General features: G+C 40.1%; 2 protein-coding genes and 1 long non-coding RNA gene across 4 annotated transcripts in view; 2 read left to right on the top strand and 1 right to left on the bottom strand.

The window, feature by feature from the left end:
• Window positions 1-2,685, top strand: part of LOC309694914 — a 35,726-nt gene extending 33,041 nt beyond the window's left edge. The window contains exon 3 of the long non-coding RNA XR_014272988.1: window positions 1,893-2,685. This is a non-coding gene — a long non-coding RNA (uncharacterized lncRNA). The remainder of the gene's footprint in view (window positions 1-1,892) is intronic.
• Window positions 2,414-6,446, bottom strand: fuca2 (alpha-L-fucosidase 2). The gene is made up of 7 exons (XM_082515165.1): window positions 6,116-6,446; window positions 5,678-5,865; window positions 5,178-5,517; window positions 4,884-5,094; window positions 3,968-4,158; window positions 3,741-3,846; window positions 2,414-3,599 (listed from the first exon to the last, which is right to left on the bottom strand). The coding sequence occupies exons 1-7, from the start codon at window positions 6,304-6,306 to the stop codon at window positions 3,462-3,464; spliced, it is 1,365 nt and encodes a 454-aa protein (XP_082371291.1). The 5' UTR covers window positions 6,307-6,446; the 3' UTR covers window positions 2,414-3,461.
• Window positions 6,447-6,565: 119 nt separating this feature from the next.
• On the top strand, window positions 6,566-10,609 carry LOC309695014 (putative deoxyribonuclease TATDN3). 2 transcript variants are annotated; one of them, XM_082515376.1, is made up of 10 exons: window positions 6,566-6,680; window positions 6,764-6,796; window positions 6,883-6,956; window positions 7,038-7,122; window positions 8,692-8,754; window positions 8,837-8,946; window positions 9,494-9,549; window positions 9,646-9,758; window positions 9,964-10,044; window positions 10,302-10,609. In XM_082515376.1, the coding sequence occupies exons 1-10, from the start codon at window positions 6,627-6,629 to the stop codon at window positions 10,443-10,445; spliced, it is 813 nt and encodes a 270-aa protein (XP_082371502.1). In that variant the 5' UTR covers window positions 6,566-6,626; the 3' UTR covers window positions 10,446-10,609. The 2 variants fall into 2 exon arrangements, with proteins under 2 accessions (XP_082371502.1, XP_082371503.1); XM_082515377.1 differs by having other exon boundaries at window positions 6,567-6,680; window positions 9,967-10,044; window positions 10,302-10,608.
• Window positions 10,610-14,077: the final 3,468 nt, after the last annotated feature.

The raw sequence follows: 14,077 nt of genomic DNA, 5'->3' as shown, positions 1-14,077 counted from the left end.
CAGAGCATTTCCTTCAGAAAAGCAGCAACTCGCTGTGCGCTAGAAAAGCAGTGAATGCAGAGTCTGTGTATTGACAGAGTCCCTCCACAGTATGGAATTGCAGAGAGCTATTATTAGATATAGCCTCTAACAAGCCAAAGATGAAGTTGAAGCTAACTAACTGCAGTGCAGCTGAGATCCATTATGCTGTATTCAGTATCTACAGGAGCGGCACTAAAATGGCTGATACTCAATGTGCAGTGAAGGTCAAGTCGTGAGCCTCTATAAATATAATGGTCTGTCCCTCAGGATGTTCCACACACTGCTTGGCATTTCCATCATCTAAAGCTACGCCGTGGCTCTACTGACCAGCTCAAATCTGCCACAAATCTGCATGTGATTGAATGCCACACATGCACCTGACTACTAGCGGGCCTTTAATTATATTAGTCCTAAATTAGAAGGGCAGGGAGGGGGGTTTATGAATGGAAGGAATGAGGTTTTCCTCTTGGCTCACTGTAGTGGCAGTCATATGGCAGCCTGAGATAAGGGGGGGGACTGAACCCAGCAGGTTGAACAAACACAACAACATTAAACTAAAAACCTTCTCACAGAAGCCATTCAGAAAACTTCAACCGATTCACTTTTTTCATCGGCCGTCGACCGCTCCTTTGTCCGTCTCTTCAAGTCAGCCTCTCGAGCAGGCATGCTTATGCCATTATCACAGCAGTACCTGAAAATAATCTAACATGATTGTGTGTTTCCATGGCAACCATGCCAACGTCTGTAACAGTTTCCCAGTTCCTGTCTACATATATAATTACTGCCTGCAGATTACAGAAGCAAGACTGCAGAAATGAGCCGGCAGTGTGTCGACCGCACAGCGAATCACGCAGTTTTCTGTGCTGATTGATAATAAAATGTACACGCAGTCCCAGTGAACATGAAAAATAATAGTTTGAGAAACGGCAAAGATTTGGCTTTGTTGAAGTCTTGCCTTTACTTCAAAGTAATATGCAAATTCATTGCTGCCGGAAATGGAAAACAAGTGGGAGAAAGTCAAGATGGCAAAGTACAGTAACACGTCTGTTTTCAGTTAACTGAGTGTCATTATTCAGTATTACAAGAAAAGTCCTTTTAATGTCTCTGACACCACTAACAACAAATAAGTCACATAAACCTAATGTACTATGCTCAAGTCAGTGCTCTACATCATTTTATTGCTGCTTTGCCTGGGATCATTGTTGAGTTTTTAGGACATGTGGCCTCACACTGGACTCCAGAATCCTTTGGGAGGAATTCAAGATCCACTAAATGACCACACAGTCTCAGAACCTGGGCTGCAAAACAAGCTCAAATCATCTCCTGTCACCACCATTTGTGCTTATATATTGTGTTTGATTTTCTCCAAACATGGCACCATGTGCATGCATTACAGCCAAACATCTCCACTTTGGTCTTGTATTTCCAAAGAAAACTGTTCAGGAGGTCTTGTGGTTTGTTCGTATCCAGTGTTGCAATCCTAAGGTGTGCTGCTTTGTTCTTTTTAGAGAGTAGAGGCTTTTTCTAACTGTGATGGCCTTTAACATGCTAACTGAGGCCTGTGGACTCTTTCTTTGTCACACTACTGTATAGGCAAATAAACTCTACAATATGCAGTCAAACAGAACAAATACATCATTTTAAACAAGTAAGTTCTGTTCCAACTGACCAAACCGAGAAAATAATCTGCACTGCAGTCCTGCCTTTAAATGTCTAAGTTAATTTTTTTGACATCTCAACATTTTTGCTACAAACTTTAAAGGTTTAAAGCCCGGGTTCTCCCAGAATGCAGAATATGTGTATTTCACTATTATTGAGCGTCTATCTGTGCACGCGTTTTGCATCCTTACATCTCTGTTTGTTGTGTTTAGGTGATCAGCTGCGATGTGCGCGTACCAGGCTGGGGATAGCCTGCTGAAATTAGGGTATGTGTGTGGGGTGGGGGGGTTGCACAGACGTGAGAAGAACCCCTTGCAAACCCCCCATCAGCACGTCATGGAACATTTGCAGAACAGGAACCTCCCACCTTAAAGGCGTGCAACAGAGAGCAGACACAACAGTGAGATCTGCCCTGCACCGGACTCTCTATCTCAGTTGACAAATACTCCTGCAGCTGCTGTGGTTTCAGTGCAGAAAAAGAGCAAAGACCAGCTTTGAAAGAAATTCTGCAGAGGCTTACCGGTCAGTGTGCAACATGAAAATAACTTCACCGCTGCTGCATTTTTCAGAGCCAGAAGAGGATGTGTTGTTTTCCCGGTTCATCTGTGCACAGCGGGGGTGCATAGATCTGTTTTGCACCGTCAGACTGCTTAAAATGTCCCAGGCGGCTAGGGCGTTACCCATGTTGACACAAGGGGGCGCCAAAGGGAGGCAACAAATGAGAACAAGTCAGTGTAATAAAGGTTGATTTTATTGAAACATTTATTAAAAATGAATCAAACCGATCAGTGCAACAGGCTTATCAAACTTCCCACAAAGCACATCTCAAAGAAAAGGTGCAATTCACAGTGTTTAATGTCACTGCTCCCAAAATTACAGAAAGTGGCCTGGGTTTCTGGGTGAGAAACTAAAGGAAAACCACGGTGTTCTGTGTAAAAATGTCAAGCAGGCCCAGCTGAAACTCTATCAAGATAGCAAGAAAAAAAAAGGCGTTACAAGTGAAAAGGGATTCATTAGGAACAATGAGTAAAGCAATATTGGCATTTACAGATAGGGAAAAGTTTACTAAATGGAATTGGAAACTGTGGTCAACACCGCACATTTGTTGACTCTGATGCTTGTGCATTAGTGCGATTTGTACGGCATAAACAGAGGAGGAACTCTTCCTCGGGCTACTGAGGATGTCAGTGCAGGGCATCGTCTCACCCCGCAGCAACAGTCGGTCAGCAATTACATGAAGAGGGATGTTACACTAGAGCTGCAGGGCATAGCCCCAGTATTACAAAGATGATTGCACATTTCAGAGCAAGGGGTGTTTCGAGACAATCTGTGGCAAGCTCTGAAAACTGCTGTTCACAAACGCTGTCCATCTAATCTGACCGAGCTGGAGCTGTTTTGCAAATAAGAATGGGCAAGGATTTCAGTCTCTAGATGTGCAAAGCTGGTAGAGACATACCCTAAAAGACTGGCAGCTGGAATTGCAGCAAAAAGTGGTTCTACAAAGTATTGACTCAGGGGGCTGAATAATTACGCACACCCCACTTTGCAGTTATTTATTTGTAAAAAATGTTTGGAATCATGTATGATTTTCGTTCCACTTCTCACGTGTGCACCACTTTGTATTAATCTTTCACGTGGAATTCCAATAAAATTGATTCACGTTTGTGGCTGTAATGTGACAAAATGTGGAAAAGTTCAAGGGGGCCGAATACTTTTGCAAGCCACTGTATAATCCTTCCTTTCTGCTCCATCAGTTCCTCTTCAAGTGATGTGATTTTCCTTTAAGTGGCACCAGTCAGCTTCAGTGTCCAGGCCCACTGGCATGGCATCTGGCTAAAGGAGAGCTGGGGCAGGTAAACCTGCAGCCCACTGGGCTTTACAGGCTCCCACTTCAGAGGGCCATAACCAAGAAGCACCACCTTTTTTGTTAAACAAAAGGAAGTTATGAATAAAGTTCAGATCTCACACAAGGTTCTGCATTTTATTGCCATGTACACTAATATCAGTTTAAATATAAGAAGCTGGCATCGCAACATTATTAGGTATTGAGTCAGTCTTACCTGAGTTTGCCCAGTAACCACTGGCTCATTCAGAATCACTGATCCATTATTTGGCCACTTGAGTAAGATGGAAAATATGTTTTTTTCCTGGGGTCTGAACGTGTACCTGTTGAAGATCAGACCCATTAATTACCTCTGATTTTATCAATCTATATATTTTTTTTCTATAACTTTCTATAGATAAATATCAATGTAGCCTTATAAAAAAAAAAAAGTTGTGGACCCACCACAGATCTGGAGTGAGGCTGTCATTCTGAGCTCGCCATGCTGTCGTGTTATAGATGGCCTCCCCATTGACCTTCAGCCACTGACCAATCTGCCTCAGACGCTCCTCAAAGATCGGAGCGATTCTTCCATCGTGTGTGGGGCCGATATTCATCAGCAGGTTTCCTCCACAGGACACAGTCTCCACCAGTGTCTGAAACACACACACACACGGACACACATTAAAGTGGACATGACTGGAAATTATTACAAGCGATTTTTGACACATAAACATGAACAAACAAAGCCACAAGAAGGGCTCCAGATCAGCGTTTGACCCTCGAGCCAAACGAACTTCAATCTAACGTGACTGCTCCCTTGTCTGGGTCTGGAGGCGTGTTTTAAAGTAAAACAAGGGGGGACTCCTAACATTTTAACCACAGAATGGCATCACTGCTCAGCTGGCTCACCTTGGCTTGCAGAGCGACCCTCGGGCTATAGTTTCTAACTTAATTCTCTAGTGCCGCTGACTCAGGTTGAACTCCCATATATTTATCTCTATCCCATTTTCTTTCCTCTTTAATGACACTCACTCATGTGATGATATTTTGTCATTCTTCTTGTTGATTTTTTTTATTGATTTTACTGTTTTAATTATTTTATCTTTTTGTAAATTACACAGACAAGTCTTGCATTTTTGCATCTTTTTAACTTGTTGATTTAACTCTCGTGGGTTTACATTTTTAAGTGTAGTCATGGTATGTTTTTTGTAAGTGATGGCTGCTAGTAACAAAATGCCTAAAGATACAATTTAAAATTGCAGAGTCGTAGGAAATGTGTTGAAAAGAGTAAAGAAGCATTAGGTAAATTTCCCAATGACTCATTTAATCACAGTGAATCTGTTTTAGTTTAGAGGCAAATACGATTTTCAGCTCTCACCGACACAAGCTGATCGACGGTGAGGTAATCGCTGAGAGGAGCGTTACGTCTGTAACCCCAGGACTTTTTGTCAATGGTCATGCAGTTTTCCCATTTGTGCTTGAGCAGGTGTCCTGGCTGGTAGCGATCAGAACAGGTGTAATATCCACCGTGTGTGCAGATGGAGCCATAGCCCCACCGATCATTCGTCACCACCGTGTCACGTACTGGACTGTTGAGAAGATTTCAGTCAGCTCAGTTTTTATATCCATGATGGGAAAAAAGCTAAAAATAATGCACATTTTGCAAGTTTACCTGTCATTATAGAGCCAAGCTAAGAAACCAGTGCTGTTCCAGTACTTGTCAGGCGCGTCTCCATCTCCATCAGACCACAGCACCTCTGGTTTGTACTTGACAACAAGCTCGTAAAGCTCAGGCAGAGTTTTACTGGTAGGAAAGTAGTTTGTAGTGAAGACATTGGCAGCGTCCAGCTCAAAGAGCGGGTTAAACCATTCGAAGAGGGAGTGATACAACCCTACACGAATGTCCCCGTTATTGCGAAGAGCTGTCACCACTTCATCCACCAGGTCTCTCTTTGGTCCAATATCCACCGCATTCCAGTTCCAGGAGTTCTTTGAGCCCCAGAGTGTGAAACCTGAGAAATACACCAACAAAACAGAACATCTCTTGTGTGGTTGAAGGACAGTCATACATCGCTGACACCAATACTGACATCAGACTACTTCTTCAGAAAAAAAAAAAGAACACTGTAGCTGGCATATATAAACACAGCGATGCACAAAAATGTGGTGTACCTTCATGGTGTTTTGTGGTCAGAACGATGTACTTTGCTCCCGATGAGGCGAAGATGTCGGTCCATTCTTTGGCATCAAAGAACTCAGCAGTGAACAGCGGTGCAAAGTCCTGATACTTGAAGTCTGGAGGATAATTCCTCTGCATGAAGTCCACATATGGCTTTTGCTTTTGGTTTTGCCAGTACCACCTGTGTAACAAATAAAATGTAAAATGTGTCATCACTGTAAAAACTTGTAAAACTTTTAAGCTGTACTGCCACTGTTGCCATGATGTAAAACATATGGGATCTCCGACAGGATAGATGGTGGGTTCCTGGATAAGTCCGAAGTCGGAATTTCCAATGAATGAGTTGTTCCCTAGATTTCACAGACCCTCTTGCCCTCACTGATTGTCTGCAAAAGTTTAAATGATCTGGTAATGTCAAAAGAAGAACTCACCAGAACCATTCGCTGCCAAAGCTCGGGACAGAAAAGACACCCCAGTGTATGAAGATGCCGAACTTTGCCTGGTCATACCATTCTGGCAGCGGTCTGGAGTCGATGGACTTCCAGTTGGGTTCGTATTTGGCATTATTGGCCCCGATCTGCAGGATCAATAAAAGCAAAGGAAAGACTGCTAAAGCTCCCATTTCAGTGTCGCACACAGATCCGACTTCACTCTTTAGACGTCATATGACTGTGAGTAAAGTTGCGGAACTGACACTGGCAGGAGAAAAACAAACAAGGAAGTGAAAACGGCTGGTTTAACCTGAAGAACCAGGTACGTTTGATTTCTTTCCGTTTACTTCCCGCCATAGTTCAACCAATAATTTCTAAGAGAGCACCGCCCTCTCGAGCTGCGCAGTGTCATCGATCTCGCGCACTGACGAGCCCACACGTGCACATGCGCAGTCGGATTTTATTGGAGGAAGCGGGTTTGTTTTGATTTTGAGGGCTAAACAACGTCCACATGCACGGCTACGTTGACTGCCACTGTCACATCTCTGCGGGGGATTTTGACAAGGTATTAACGCTTGTTTACGGACTGAAAATTAATTTTTTATCTTTAGCAACCTTAATTTAACCTTTCCACGTTTTTTTGGCCAGGATGTAGAAGAGGTGATCGAAAATTCAAAAAAGGTGAGATCCTCGTGAGTAAAAGCTGTAAGTTAGTCAGATATTTGTTGTTTTAAAGATAATTTCTGGTTGTTTTTACTCTTGTCCAGGCTGGCTTGTTGGCGTTATTAGCTGTGGCCGAGCATTCAAGGGAATTTGAGAAGATTATAGAGTTGTCACAGAGGTACCCAGCACTGTTTAAATGATGATGTATCTGTACTGTGTAGGTCGCGGTTTTGTAATTTCCTGCTGTAATTTTCTCCAGGTTTCCAGGTTTCATTTTCCCCTGCTTAGGAGTTCACCCTGTTCAAGAAGTATCCCCCGAGCAGCAGAGGGGTGCTTGCCTTCAGGTAGGATTGCTGCAGTTTAAAATCTTTTTCCACCCATGCTGTTAACATAAGCTAGTGGTGTCACAACTACCTCCGGAAAACAGAAATCTCCTTGGATTTGAGAATTTATAGTGCATCATATCATAGAAACGACACCAGTGAAGGTTACGAATGACCTTCTCATGGCCTCTGAGAGTGGACCCAGTCCTTGTGCTTGTCCTGGTACTCAGTGCAGCATTCAGTACCACTGATCGAAACATTTTACTTCAGAGATAAGAATACAGCTGTGGTCATTAAAGGAAATACACTGCCCAAGTTTAAATTGTACCTGTTTGTTCATGTAAACAGGGAGTCTTTACACGCAAACGTTAGTCATGGAGTTCCACAGAGTTCTGTGCTGGGACCAATACTTTTTACATTGTAAATGCTTCGCTTAGGCAGTTATATTAAAAAACGCTGCATGCTTTTTCATTATTTTGTAGCTGATACCCTGCTATATTTATCTATGAAGCCAGATGACAAAAATTAATTAGTTAAACTACAGGAATGATTTCAAGACATAAAGGCCTGAATGAGCTCTAATATCCTGCTTCTAAATTCAGATAAAACTGAGGTTATTATATTCAGCTGTAAAAATCAGAGAAACATGGGGTCTAACCAAATTCCTGGTATGGATAGAATTACTTTGGCCTCCAGTAGCACTACGAGGAATCTTGAAGTGCCTTACAAATATGTAAGATTGTTTCCTTTTATCTGTGTAGTGTCTAAAAGTAGGAACATCCTGTCTCAGAGTGATGCTGAAAAAATAGTTCATGACTTTATTACTGCAAGGGTGAACTATTGTAAGTTATTATCAGGCTGTTCTTGAACTTCCCTGAAAAGCCTTCATTTGATACAAAACACTGCAGCAAGAGTACTAATGGGGGATGAGAAAGATGGCTCATATTTCTTTATTCACCAGAAGGCCACAAACCCAACAGCCAGCTGATCCGAACAGCCATGTAGAGCGTAAACAAGTATTGTTGTATTGTGGCTTTATGAAAATATAACATCCATCTAGCCACCCATCTTCATCTGCTTATCAAATTGAGGGTCACGATGTGCTGGACTGTATTCCAGCTATTTTAGGGTGAAAGGGATGGATGGGGTACACTCTGACAGGTCACCAGTGTGTCTCATTATTAGTGTTTCAGTCTGATCTTAAAAAAATCAATTGTGGTACTCAGTGGTGGAAAAAAACAGCAGCGCTTCTTTCCTGAAATAGTGTGGATGATTCATTCTTTCTGCAATTTTGCAGTAAAATGGTAAATGGCCTGTATTTGTATAGCGCTTTACTAGTCCCTAATCCACCCATTCACACACACTGGTGATGGCAAGCTACATTGTAGCCACAGCCACCCTGGGACACTGGCACCACCGGGCCCTCTGACAGTTAATTTTCCTGTGTTTCTCTTCCTCCACCACAGCTGTAGTTTTCTCAGAAAACAGTAAAAACATTGTAATTTTGACTGCTTGTAAATTTAAAAAATTGGATGAGTTATTTCTGGTTTATGCAGTTAGATTCAGGAGTGTGTTCTGTGTGTTTTGCAGGATCTGGATGCTGCTTTGCCTATCATAGAGAAATACAAAGACCAACTTGTTGCTATTGGGGAGGTAAAGATTGAGCATCTTTGATTCACCTTCGTTGGTTTTCTTTATTAACTACAATGATATTACAGCTTGTTTGCCGTTGTAGGTTGGTTTGGATTTTACACCCCGATATGTCAGAAGCGACACCGATAAGGAGAATCAAAGGCTGGTCCTGATTCGTCAAGCACAGATAGCCAAGGAGCTGGACCTCCCGCTGTGAGTCTTGAGATATTTATTATTAAGGCTATTCTCTGAAATTCATGTGGTACATTTATTAGCATTTTTTTAAGCAAAGACTAATTAAGAGCTTTCCTGGGAGGTGTAGCAATATATACAGTACAAATATTAATGTGTATTGTTTTTGGGTTGGGGTTTTTTTTTGTTTTGTTTTTAATAGAAGAAGAGTCTTTCAGCCACTCCCTTATTCAGAAGGGGTCTGCACAGTAGATAGCTTTGCATATTTGATTTGGTAGATATTAATGCCAGATTCCCTTCGCAACACAACCCTAAAGGGATCTGTGTCACCTCTTGGTATCAAACCAGGGACGATCCATACATTCGGCAAATGTGTAAACTACAATTAAAGTGTAAAAACCTAAATAAGACAGAGAAGAACTCCATAAGAAAACAAACATTTACATTTGCAGAAATTAAAGCGATCAAAATCTAAGGTTTATGAGACAATGACCGACACAGTATATTACAGAATCCTTCTATAATACATTGTGTTTGTTTATTTGTTTGCTTTTTTTTTTGGCTTTAGAAATGTTCATTCAAGGTCTGCAGGAAGACCCACCATTCAGCTCCTGAAGGAGCAAGGTGAACACCTAAGTTTATTCTGTCTGTTTGCATGTGAGTGAACAGTTTTCTTGAGTGTATGAGAAATAAACTGCAGTTCCTCTGTATTGCCACTAGGTGTCAGAAAAGTCCTTCTTCATGCTTTTGATGGGAAACCGTCTGTTGCTATGGAGGGAGTGAAGGCCGGCTATTTCTTTTCTATCCCTCCATCCATAATAAGGAGTGAGCAGGTACAGCCGAGCATGCAGTCAGCTTATCTGTCATTCGTGTGTAAACAGACCAAACTAGTTTATTTAATTGACACAGGTAACAGTTGTATGTGAGTATTTACACTCCCCACACAGCACTGGCATGTTGACTTTGTTTTCATTGGTTGACTTTATCACATTGAGCATTAATGATTTATGGTGATCTGTGTGTGTATTTTCCACTAAGAAGCAGAAACTTGTGAAACAGCTGCCGTTAGAGAACATCTGTCTAGAAACTGATTCTCCAGCTCTCGGCCCAGAAAAACAGGTTGAGTATTTAAAAATGTCTTATATTATCTTTGTTTGGGAGGAGTAATTTAATATTTTCTTTATGTATTACAAAGAAAATTGTATAATAAATGTTCTAGTTTCTAGATAAGATAGATACGATACCTTTATTAGTCCCACAAGGGGAAATTTCATGAAATTTCCCCTTAATTACAACTAGTTTGTTTTAATTAATATAGTTGATAATATGATAACTATAAGAATCGATACAACAATTGTCCCTTGTCCTGACTGCAGGTGAGAAATGAGCCAAAAAACATTTGTGTCTCTGCCGAGTACATCAGTAAGATCAAAGGGGTGTCGCTGGAGAAGGTGATGGAGGTGACGACACAAAACGCTCTCCAACTCTTTCCGAAGCTGAAGGCTGCCATCAGACCTTGACGGAGAGCACAAAGAATATTTTATCTATCAAAAAATGCCTTGAAGGATTTGCCAAGGAAAAATTATATATATGATGGAAACAAAATGCCCTACGGTGTAAAAAGCAAAACAAAAACATGAGAAAATAAAGACAAGTTTACAAACTCGCATCCAAGTTGTGCTTTTTTTGTGCATTTGACACATCTGAAATTCCTGCCACTGACATCCTGCATGCCAGTTTTATATCCTAGCGTAAGCAGAGCAGTAGCAGTTATTTCCTTGATGACTTTTTCAAATTAAAAGGCAATTCATTGTAACTTCATGACAGCTGATGCTACCACACTCTGATGGCAAACTTCACAGCTGCATGGGGGTAGTGTTGCCTTCACGTGCACCTCATAATTTTCTGCATTTTCACTTTTGAGCTCTGAAGTTGCTTTTTTTTAAAACCAATTATGAAACTAAATTTCATTCTTGGTTTTTTTTTTTTTTTTTACAAAAGAACAAATTGAACTCAGTGGTCAGTTTACACTAGTGGTACACTAAGCTAGTTTAATACCACAAGACTGTAATCAATTCTGCTTTCAGACTAAATAATAGAATTATGTCTGCTGCTTTTGTGTTTGCACATCTTAGATTTAGAAAATCAGTGAATTGATTTGATTTGTTTGAGTTGTGAGATAGATAAGATTCAGCTGAGTTGTACTGACATGCCATCTGGAGAAACTAGTTCAGGGCCATCTCTAGCAGATTAGACCTCTGTAATGGACTTTTGTCCAGTCTTTCTAAGACAGTGATAAAAAAAGCTTCAACTTATCCAGAACGCAGCTGCTAGAGTCTTAAAGACTAAAAGAGCTGAATGTAATCCAGCCAAGCAGTTCTCAGATTACTGCACAGGTTCATTTTGTCTGCCAGAGAATACATTCTAAAAATATTATTGCTTATTCATAAACTTTTACCCACAGTATATTGTAGATATGCTGATCTCAGACTGGCAGATTCTGAGTTACTCTAAAATGAAACTGAATACCTTTTAAGTAAAGTTTCTTTACCTTCTATCAAACTTTAAGAAAACATTGCATTGCATCATGATTAAATGATATAAAAAAAACATCCCTTTTGTCTATGTAGATATTAGAGGCATTTCCAGATTTTTTTTAAAAAAGGGGGCGTGGTCACGGGGGACCACGAAGTGCAGAGGCAGATGTGCATTGTGTTCCCCTGTGTTCTGAAATACAATTTCAGGCTCATGTGCATATCATGTGTCCTATCACAGATTTTTTTGGGTAAAAAGTGGTGTTGGACAAGAATTTCGAGACACTTATTTTGGGAAAGTAGAAAAGGCATTTATACCTTTTCTACTTAAGCAGCTTAACTGCTGACAGGTTGTATATTTAAAATATATTTAAAGCATCTACAGTAAATGTACACATCATGTGGGATGAAACTTTTCAGAATCATATAACCAAGCATGATGTTATTGTATCATAATTATTGACTTGTTTATATGTATATCTCTTTAATGTCAGGGGTGCTCCTACTTTTAATTGCTTATCTAATTCTCAGTAGCTCGATTAATAATAAAAGCTGCTTTCAGCTACTCCCTTTTTCCCAAGTGGCGCCACAACGGATTGCTCTGCATGTTTGATCTAGCTGTATTTCCCGCTGCATCCTCTTCCTATAGCAACTCCAAAGTGAATTATGCGTATTCTTGTTATTGAACTGGAAGTATTTCACTTGTTAGACGAATGTGTAAACCGCTAAGTGATCTACAATCCCCCCCACCTTCTAGACACACCCCTGCTTGTAAGCAAGGTTATCAGAGTTAACTAAAACTAAACAAAAAAATAAACCTAGACCTGGAAAACAAGTGTCAGCTGGCTAATTAAAAAAATTGACCTTTAAAAAAAAGAAAACTAACTGAAACAATTTTGTGAACTTTAAAAACTAGCTAAAATAAAATTAAAAAAAATATCGAGAAATAACCTTTAAATATTGTGTTTATTAATTTGGTTTAAAAAGAAAGAAAGAAATTTATAAATATATCTAGTATTACAGTAGTAGGGGAGACCGGGGATAGTTGTAACATTTTTGACATTTCTGTCTGTAAATTGGAGCTCTTTTAAGGTAGTGGATTCAAAATGTAATGCAAAGTATTTACATGTCTCTGCTATTAAATAGTGCAGCTATTTTCTCTGCAGCACAATTACCCATTGCATGGTATGATCTCAAACACAAAGAGTGAAATGTTACAATTAACCCCATAGTCTGGGTTAGTTGTAACATATCCTGGGGTAAAATGTAACACAATGAAATAAGGGTACTAACAAAACATTAACATGTAATCTTTGTTTATTCAACACATGAATGCACTTAGAGCCATTTATGTAGTTATGTGTGTGTGTGACAGAATGCAGAAATCTAACTTTTGAACATATACCAACCCCCCAAAAAAGACAAATTATGGAATTTTCTGCAACTGAATATTTCATTAATTTTGGTTGGTCTTCCTTGCGTTTGGCCTCATTGGTCCAGTGGGCATTATAACCTACAACTCTTGCACCAATTTTGAAAATAACAATGAAGCTGAAAAAATGTAGTTGTTCACCAGCATCGCAATTCCATTACTTTTTATCATGGCTTACCTTGGTGTGGTTTGCAAAGTGCTTCAGAAAGATGAGGAAATCTGTTTCTTGCACCCATCCTGATTTATTTCCACTACCAATACTTCCTACTGGTCCATCTCTGACACAGTGTGAGAATGTGTATGTGTGGGAACACAAACAGTGGAGGAATTGTGTTGCCAATGGCATTAACCGCATATACAAATGTGACCAGTGAACCTCTCTCTGCTGATGTCGTTTCCCCAACTTGTTTAATATAAGTTAAAGTAATAGTGTGGTAAGTTGTAACATCTGCATTATTGTTACAACTAACCCAGACTGTTGCTGTTACAACTGACCCAGACTCCTATAGCCATGAACTAGCTAACATTACAGCCAACGGCTAAAACATTAGCACTAAAGACTTACACAGAATATATCCCCATAGACATACAAATAACATAATTTAAGTTTGATGAGTTTAACTGCAAAGCAGATAATGCTATTAGAAATTGAAATAAAGTAGAAAAACTTACTTTTTGGCATACAAATTACTTTTTTTCGTGTTAAATTGTTTGTGTTTGACAAAATGTGCTGATTTTTCACATGTGATAGCACAACTGAGTTGGGCATGCACAGGATTAATCACATCATTTGAAACTTAGCCCTGATTGGAGAAATTGGAAGTGTTACAACTGACCCACGTTACAACTATCCCCGGTCTCCCCTACATTGTCTATTATTTTTCTCTGTTGTACTACTACTACTACTATTGTTGTTGTTGTTGTTGTTGTTGTTGTTGTTGTTGTAAATTGTGGAAATTTCTGAGTAGCCTCTGGTACACCTTTGGGGCAAATACGGATCTACCTTATCTAAATAAATAAATAAATAACCATTTACTTTGAGCGTTGTACTACTTCTCGTGGCCACAGTAACCTTACATCGAACGTTAGAGAGCGCATGTCCAGCACATGGTCTAGCAGAAAGCCTTTTCCTCCATATGTGTCCTTTTTTTTCTTTCTTGCTAGTTGCTCTTGAACGCCTCACATG

The sequence above is a fragment of the Aulonocara stuartgranti genome, assembly GCF_965226115.1.
Source record: "Aulonocara stuartgranti genome assembly, chromosome: 19".
Taxonomy (NCBI): Eukaryota; Metazoa; Chordata; class Actinopteri; order Cichliformes; family Cichlidae; genus Aulonocara; species Aulonocara stuartgranti.
The sequence above is the reverse complement of the archived record's forward strand: the minus strand, read 5'-3'. Positions and strand labels throughout refer to the sequence as shown.

Excerpts from the sequence above, each read along its gene's own strand:
- fuca2 (XM_082515165.1), bottom strand. The coding sequence starts at position 6,306 with ATGGGAGCTTTAGCAGTCTTTCCTTTGCTTTTATTGATCCTGCAGATC. Across the intron at positions 5,518-5,677 it reads GACCACAAAACACCATGAAG|GTTTCACACTCTGGGGCTCA; the intron begins GTACACCACATT and ends TGTATTTCTCAG. Across the intron at positions 3,847-3,967 it reads AGCCTCACTCCAGATCTGTG|GTACACGTTCAGACCCCAGG; the intron begins GTGGGTCCACAA and ends GATCTTCAACAG.
- LOC309695014 (XM_082515376.1), top strand. The coding sequence starts at position 6,627 with ATGCACGGCTACGTTGACTGCCACTGTCACATCTCTGCGGGGGATTTT. Across the intron at positions 6,957-7,037 it reads ATTATAGAGTTGTCACAGAG|GTTTCCAGGTTTCATTTTCC; the intron begins GTACCCAGCACT and ends AATTTTCTCCAG. Across the intron at positions 10,045-10,301 it reads CTCTCGGCCCAGAAAAACAG|GTGAGAAATGAGCCAAAAAA; the intron begins GTTGAGTATTTA and ends TCCTGACTGCAG.